This window comes from Dermacentor silvarum, chromosome 6 (assembly GCF_013339745.2).
Source record: "Dermacentor silvarum isolate Dsil-2018 chromosome 6, BIME_Dsil_1.4, whole genome shotgun sequence".
NCBI lineage: Eukaryota > Metazoa > Arthropoda > Arachnida > Ixodida > Ixodidae > Dermacentor > Dermacentor silvarum.
Window position 1 is genome coordinate 179,156,666 of NC_051159.1, and position 8,202 is coordinate 179,164,867.

The following is an 8,202-nucleotide window of genomic DNA, read 5'->3' on the forward strand; positions in this document are numbered from 1 at the left end:
GGTAATTTTTGCCAGTAGAATTATTTGTACGCCATATAGGGGCCACATGAATCGTGTAAAAATTGCTCATAACACCGTAACATAATTGAAATTATTTATAAATTGTCTAAGATATTACTTTTATTTTTATGATGCCTTTCATTTTACTTATTTCTTTTTACATTGTACTGAATGTGCGTGCGTTAAATTTTATATTTTAGTCGTTTTCTTTTCAACCTCATCGCCGTGCCTGTAGTCATTACTTCCTCATGTCTGAAGCGCTGTTCAATTAGCTTCTAACAATGCGCCAACCAGCCCAGTTCAGCACACTCTTTCAACCTAGTGCTTAGGTGTGACATGATATCATCCACCATTTGATTTTTTTTTACATTTGTGCCTGAAGCTCAAGAACTAGACAGGACTCAAGCAAGCGAAGAATCAACGGAACCAGCAACAAGAACCTAAGACGACCACGCTGAAAAGTGGGAGGAGCTGCTCACTGGCGGGAGCCTTGAGGATCAGAGAACGCTCGTCAACCGTGCGAAGCTGGAAACAAGCAAGATCCTAACCTGCATTTTTCAGTCAATAAACGTTTTATTTATTCATTTATTCCGTGTTAATTACTATTGATTGAGTGATTTTCATCACTCATAGCGCCTTAGAAATTATACACGTATAAAGGGTGTCCCAACTATCACGCACCAAGATTTTAAAATGTGCAATTACCACGTAGCTGGACAGAGCGAAAGTAATGTTTGCCATAACTTGGAGAAACTCAGATAATTTTTTGCATTCCGCCTAATTACGTAATCAGTCGTAATTAATTAATTTCTCAAATATTATAATTACATTAAAAGTGTAAATGAGAAAACTGTAGAGCTACATGAAAAACTTCCGATATAACTTTCTGTTCCTTAATACGTGCTACATAAAAGTGTTTTTCCGAGTGTGAAAGAAGCCCGCGATACACGCAAAATTGCTGCGCGACTGGCCACTCGAGGCACTTCACGTGTATTCGGAAGTGCGATCATTCTTAGGGCTGACGTCTCATCACAGGAAGTACCTCAAAGATTACGCGAAGATCGCTCACACACTGACGAAACTTACGAAAAAGGACGCACTATTAACATGGACTGCCGAATGCCAAACAGCTATGGACATGCTGAAAGAACGACTGCCTGAAGCAGCAATACTCAAACTTTGACCAGTACTCCTGGCACAAGTTCACGTCAATGATTCATATATTGCGTTTGGTGCTGTCCTTTTGCAGAAACGCGCGGACAAAACACACATTACGGAATGCGCAAGTAAAAAGGTGCCCGATTCCCCTACTCTCAAGCATGCCCTCAACAGATTTCGAGGCGATCACGGTGCACTGGGCTAGGACAGACATATTTCACCAATATCACCAAGAGCTACAGCACTTCGAAATATACTCCGACAACTGGGCGGTAGCGTACATCATGTCAAGGAGGAATCCGCAGAGGCGAGTCTCACGCATAGTGCTCGACCTGATGTTAAACAACTTCACGATTCACCGCAAGTCAGGCAAGACAAATGTCATCGCTGATGCGCTATCACGAGTCCCAGAAAAGATGCAGAACGTCTTCGTTCTGAAGACAATCGACTTAGCAGAGCGCAAAGAGATGATCCTACGCTAGGTCCGATCATCGATCAAGCTCAAGCAGAACAGGATCGTACACTACATGTACAAGACAGACTTATACAGACTTGTACATGTGACCACCGATGGAGAACGAGAGAAACACCGCACCGTGGTACCAGAAGGCCTAAAGCAGTCTGTTCTGACGTACCATGACGTCACGGCGATGCTTATCAGACATTCATAAAATTCCAGCAACGCTACTTCTGGCATAGCATGAACCGCGATGTTGAAGACTACGTGCGAGGATGCCAAACGTGTCAAAGGTACAACGCTAACACAGCAGCCGAAACCGGTTCGCTAAGCCCGCGCATGCCAAGGCAGGCACTGTAAGGCTTTCAAAAGATGACGCCCCAACAGTGACGGCACACTAAGAAGGAACACAGACAGGACAAGGCGCTTCTTAGTGTGCCGTCACTGTTTGCGCTTCATCTTTTGAAAGCTATGCACCAACTAGCCCCACAACGTGTTTTACTGTAAGGCTGCATGGTTGTTTTGTATACTTTCGCTGTGTCACGAGTTGCCCACGTGTTTTGTGTACAGGGAGGGGTCCACTCCTCGACGCGTTCGGACGGCAACCGCTTAGGTTTTCTTTGTGGTTTTTGAGGGGTCAGAAGGCCCACGTGGTGTAGGGTGAAGAGTCACGGTGCATGCCAGGGCGTGGTGCGGATTCGGAGAACGCGGTCTTCTAAACATTGGGTTCGGATTCCGCTGACGGGCATAATTGGTCCACGCAGCCAAACCTTGAGTGGGACTGCTCTACGCGGTGTTGTGGCACCGACTTCCGAGTCCTTTGCTGGCTAGATACGCCGCCGAGGTTTAAAATGGCCTAGCAATATTGACCGCGTGTTATGTGTACGGGGCGGCGGTCCACTCCCCTACGCGTCCGGGCGCCAATCACTTGGTTTTTCTTTTCGTTTTTGAGTGCTGAGAAAAGCCCGTGTGGTGTCGAGTGACGACTCCTAGTGCGCGCCGTAAAGTCGCGGTACGCATGTGAAGAGCGCTCACGCGTGCACCCAGTCACCCTTGCAAAGGATCACACTCACCGCAGCAGTTGAACAATGGCGATAGTGGCACCCAAGACGACCACAGTCCAGACGACCAACGCTACCGTGCCTAGCATGGTTAGGCTGCGAAGAAGCAAGTCCTATGGACGACAATGAGTGCCGGTATTTATGCCAGCGTTTTACTTTGTCAGAGGGGGACAAAACTGGCGCCAAACAATGGCGTAGTGATAACGCGGCAGATAGCCCTGCTTCACCTTATCGAAACACGCTTATATTTCAAGTCCTGCTGTTATTTATTAGTTATACGTTTATTAAATATATTCTTGGCGGAGAAGTGTAGAATGCTGAGTTCCAGTTAAAGTAATTGAGAAGAAAGGCCCCCATCTTGCTTGGACATTGTTGTACGTAGTAGAGCAACGAGTCTTAAGCATACTTCTTAAGCATACACTCATGATGTGCACGAAAGTCCTATTTGCCGGTGACGCGACGTTGCTTCCGCTGTTTCCAAAGTCCATTGCTTCCGTTCAGTTGGCGTTCTTTCGGATAGAAGGCTTTTTTGAACGATAAAGACTGTCTGACACATGAAACAAGAGGAGGGAGCTTAGACAGAAGATAAGCAAAATCAAGAACCTGCACTAGGCTAGGAGATAGCGAAGCCGCGGCCGCGAGTTACCTTCTTAGAAAAAAATTGTGGGTTATTTTTGAGATATCAATTCCTCTAATAAATGTAGGCTACAACCTACATGTAAATTATTAGTTGTTTTGAAATGAATAGAATAGAATAGAATGTTTATTTCGGCCAGAAATAAACACACACAAGTAAATTACAGTCCGCATAAGCCTTGTGGCTTGTGTGCGTGACTGGGCAGACTCAGTTCATGAGCTCTTAATTTATGTAACATGGCTGCTACAAAAAAAGAATGCACATGAGCCATGACAATTTACCAGATTATACAGAAGCTTGTGAACAATTTCAGAACTAGATACGGAAAATAATCGTGCGACTAAATGTTAGTTATGCATAAACAAAGTAATTAAAATAATTAAAAACACATCAGCGTCATGCAAGTAAACAGGAAAATAAAGACATTATTCAAAATTTTAACATGGTGCTGTGAATAAAAGCATGCGTTAGAAAGAAACGTGCAGGCAGCGTGCAGCGAAGCCATAACGTGTAGGGGGCATATATTTTGCTTCTTTCCACATCACTTTAAATGTACAAATGCATAACGAACGGCCTTATGAAATTTGAAGTTTGTTGAAATGACTTTGTAGAAAAACTAGTTTGCAAGTTACTGAAATAAAATGAAATATAAGAAGCGCGGTTTCTCCAGCCACATTATTTGAATACCTGAGGGAGTTTATGCCTCTCTATATGTCTCAGTTGTCTGTTTAATATGTTCAGTTTTGAAGGTAGTAGAGTACTAGTAGTTTTCAGTTATAGCGTCGAATATAAATTTCCTATGTACATTAAGCAAGCTGAAGCAGTTCATAACGTCTAATGGACCTTCTCCACAATGTGTTCGATACGCTAGGAGGACCGCTATTTTACGTTGAATAGAATTTAATCATTTGAACTTGTAAGGAGATGTAGAACCGTAAACTGTTAAGCCGAACCTAATAATGAATTCGCTATAACGCCTTATATACAGCCTTTCTCAGGGAGACATCACAAATAGATCTTAAATTATACATGTAAACACAATGTAACTGTAGCCGCGTATCTACGTATTTAATATGAGTATTCCAGCATCAAGTGTCATCGAAATTAAATATTTAGCACTGTGCATTAACGTCACGGGAGAGCAAGAACAGTTCTGGCAGTTGCTGTCGCGTAGGAATATTGGATGGGAAAGCGATAATGCTTTGTATGGACTATGGAAACATAGTAGGTCAGTCTTGTGTATGTTGACAAATATTCGATTTCCTATAAACCAATCCGAGAAGCGCATAATATGCTGTAGAACATGAGCTCCTACATCATAATTTGCACAAGGTAAAATAAGTGTAGTATCAGCAGCATGCAAATAAAATTTTAAATTTAAATTTCAGGCATGTTAGATTATTGAAGTAGACGTTAAACAATAATGCCCCCAGCGCAGGCTCCTGAGGCACATCGCAAGTAGTATCTAAGGGCTCCCTGACTGAATTACCTATTTCAACACACTGAGTGCGATTGGATTAGTTATTAGATGCGAAGCATCTTATGCTCGGGGCTATGTCCCTCCCTCCATCCATCCGAACGCCGTGCGTCCACACCCCTACTGCGCATGCGCATCCTCCTCCCCCTCCGCTCCTCTCCTTGTCTCATTTCCTCTCCTCTCGGCATTCCTCCTCTCCTCTCCGACGCTCCTCTCCTCTCCGGATTGCGCAACAAATGGCAACACCTGCGGCTCCGCGCGCGATAATGCGAAGCAGCTTAGGTTACAGGCGCGACGGTAGGCGCCCCAGAGGCACCGGCAACAGTCACCAACGCCGCGCGCGTTCGGTGCGAACGCGGGCAAAACGCCGACGGCGTCGACAACAGTTCTGCGCGTTGCTGGTGCTGCTGCATCTCACAGTTAATACAGCTGATAATACTACCTTGAGTCGACCCATGGCTGCTTCGCATACTACTCAGGGTTCCCCTACGAGAAGATGGCGTAATTTTTTTTTGAGAAAGCTGTTGAAAGGACCCCTGAAGACAGAGTTGTCCAGTCTTTCAACCATAATAAAGGATCAATTACAAGTGTCAAACGCTGTTTTCAAGTTGATGAAAAGCGTGAGCAATATATTAATTTTATCAATTCTCTGGCACACAAAGTCGCTAAAATCCTCAAGAAGCATTGTAGTACTTCGACCGCTGCGGAAACCGTATTGTGAATCATTTAGCAAGTTGTATTTCTCACAGAAAGATGTCATATTCTTGTGTACTTTTTTTTCTGTAATACAGGCTGACGAATTCAGTATTGCTGTCAGTCTGTAGTGCCTGTGCACTGAGCACGAGCCCTTTATTATAAAGTGGCTCACATTTTTTTTCATCAGCCCATATTTATGTCCTCTGCAGGACGAATGCAGTGGACAGCGATCTCCATTTATCCTCACTCGTAAGTCTTCCCAGTCTAATAGCTTGAATATTTCTTCTAAGTATGCAGTGAATTGCATTGTAGAGATTGTACCTCTTTGCCTGACCCCTTTCTTGACAGGTAATTTTCTTTCCTTGTGGTGAACAAAGGTAGCTCTGGAATGTTTGCAGATATTTCCCAAGATATTCAATCATGCCTCCTGTACTCCTTGATTACGCAATGCCCCCATAACTGCGGGTATCTCTGTTGAACCAAATGTCATGAAAGCGAATCAAATGTCTTTTTATAATCTATGAAAGCCATATAGAGAGGTTGATTGTACTCCGAAGATTTTCATATTAGGTCCATATTAGGCCTGTCCAAATTTTTTAGTATATAAGCTGGGGTGAAGGGGGGGGGTTCTGTAAGAGTCCATGTAGTGGACTGTCCACTTCGGCTGTCGCCATTGGTTCCAGCACCGCGAGCGCGAAGCTGCCAGCAAGTCTCCTTCGCGCTCGTGTTGCTGGAACCAATGGCGACAGCCGAAGTGGACAGTCCACTACATGGACTCTTACAGAATACTCCCCCCCCCTCCCCCCCCCCCCTGATGTAATTGGTAATGGTTCTTTGCCAATGTTACTTCCGCTGTAATTTTCTTTCTTACTTGCCTCTATTCCTGCCCTAAAATAACATCATCAGGATTCTCTTCACACCTATTTAAGAACTTATTCTTCATGTAACTAAATTTCATTATCTCTGTCTATCCAGGGACTCTCCACACTCCCACGTTGTATTGTTGTGTTCTTTTTTTGCCTGATCATACATATATTTCTTAAAATTTTTCAATGGAACGTTCATAGGTTTGAATGTGATTGCATTTTATTAGGAAGCTACAGTTGAAATTCTTGATGCGTTTTCCTATCTCTCTTGAATTGATTGTCAACCGCTATTCTACTGACGCATGCAAATTAATTATCTACTTCGCCATTATTAACAATGCAATAAAATAATGGTCCGCGACCTTCTATTTAATAATACATCCAAGCATATCTTGTTCGGGCATTGTTGTACTAATATGGTCTGTTGATGATTGGGTTGATTTAATTCTAGGAAATTATTTCCTAGGTATACCTAGGTGTATAGATCTGGAAGTCATGACTTGCCTCCAAGGTTAAATATTCTGCCATTACATATATGCATTTCAGCAAAGTCAATATTCATATCTCCAGATAAAATGATTTATTTACGAGTACCATGTTTTCTAAGGAACCTGGACATTTCATAAAAAATGAGAATTTTTGCTTGTCGGACTGTAAATTGCACAGAATAACCATTCTTCATCGGCCTTACTAAAAGACAGGGTAGTACTCCCGCTTCATTAGATGTAACTTGCATGCGGTCACTTAACCAGTCATTCCTTACAAATACGATAGTACCACGTGCCATCTTTGTTCCATCTTCGTCTTCCATTGCGCGCAAGTTATCGGGAGGGGGTGTGGAGGGGGGAGGCGCGTTCTACTCAGACGGCAACTGCGTATGGCGCGGCTGTGCGCGGCCGCGCGAGCCCTATCTTGAAAGCCATCTGCGAATGGGGACAGAGTCTAGGTACGCTGAGGGCTGATAGCTTCGTGTCCGCTATGTTCTTGCCGCTTTGTTCCCGCTGAAGCGAGAGGCAGTACGAAGGTCAATTCGCTCGCTGCTGCAGCCGCGCTTCCTCACGCCAGCGTTTTCACAGAAATATTGTCCACGGTCATCGAGTGACATGTGTTCATGTTTGCCTGTGCGCTCGTGACACCATGCTTGTTAATTTAATTAGTATTCCTATGTTACAAGTGTATACGGCGGATAAAACTACTATCCTTACTTCGTACATATTTCTATTAATTTCTTATCGCAATCAATGCATCGCCTTTCGGGCGATACTGCGACTTGGTTTTTTTCTTTCAGGGTGGAGAATACTAGCCAATGTAGGATTAAATCTGCTCTCTGTGTTCGTCTTGCAGTTTCGTGTCTTGGGCACTCGAGAAGAGATTATGCACATCTTCATCTGAATGGCCGTAAGGAACATTGTGGACTAGAAACACGTTTTATCCTGCATAAAAAGTACCGCATATATACTGTGCCAAGCTACATGCGGTGTAGTATATGTTTAAAATTTTACGTTTTCTGTAATATTTCACGGATTTGTCGTTTTTTTTTTTACTTGTGTCTATAAAGAATAATTCGAAACACTTCGAATGCTGGTAAAACCAGGCGCTATTGCAGAGACGACAGGATATCTGTCTCATGAGCAGGCGGATTTCACGAAGGGAAATGGGGAGGTTGAATGTTTCTTCGTTACTGTATGCCTATTTCACATATGCAGCCGCTGCAGCATTTCCTGGGTTATTGAAGTTTCCTCGTATCCATTGAAACGCTGTGATGTGATTCCTCGCACTTGCTTTTGTGTGCACCTTGACCGTTTCGAACAATAAATGTGTACTCAACTAAGTTTTGTCTATGTTCATTA

The 8,202-nt window shown here is 43.5% G+C and overlaps 1 protein-coding gene across 1 annotated transcript in view; it reads right to left on the reverse strand.

Annotated features, from left to right (window-relative positions):
* Positions 1 to 2,832, reverse strand: part of LOC119456475 (cytochrome P450 3A43-like) — a 44,460-nt gene extending 41,628 nt beyond the window's left edge. Inside the window, exon 1 of the mRNA XM_037718284.2 lies at positions 2,689 to 2,832. Within this exon, the coding sequence (XP_037574212.1) occupies positions 2,689 to 2,765 (77 nt within the window). The 5' untranslated portion in view covers positions 2,766 to 2,832. The remainder of the gene's footprint in view (positions 1 to 2,688) is intronic.
* Positions 2,833 to 8,202: the final 5,370 nt, after the last annotated feature.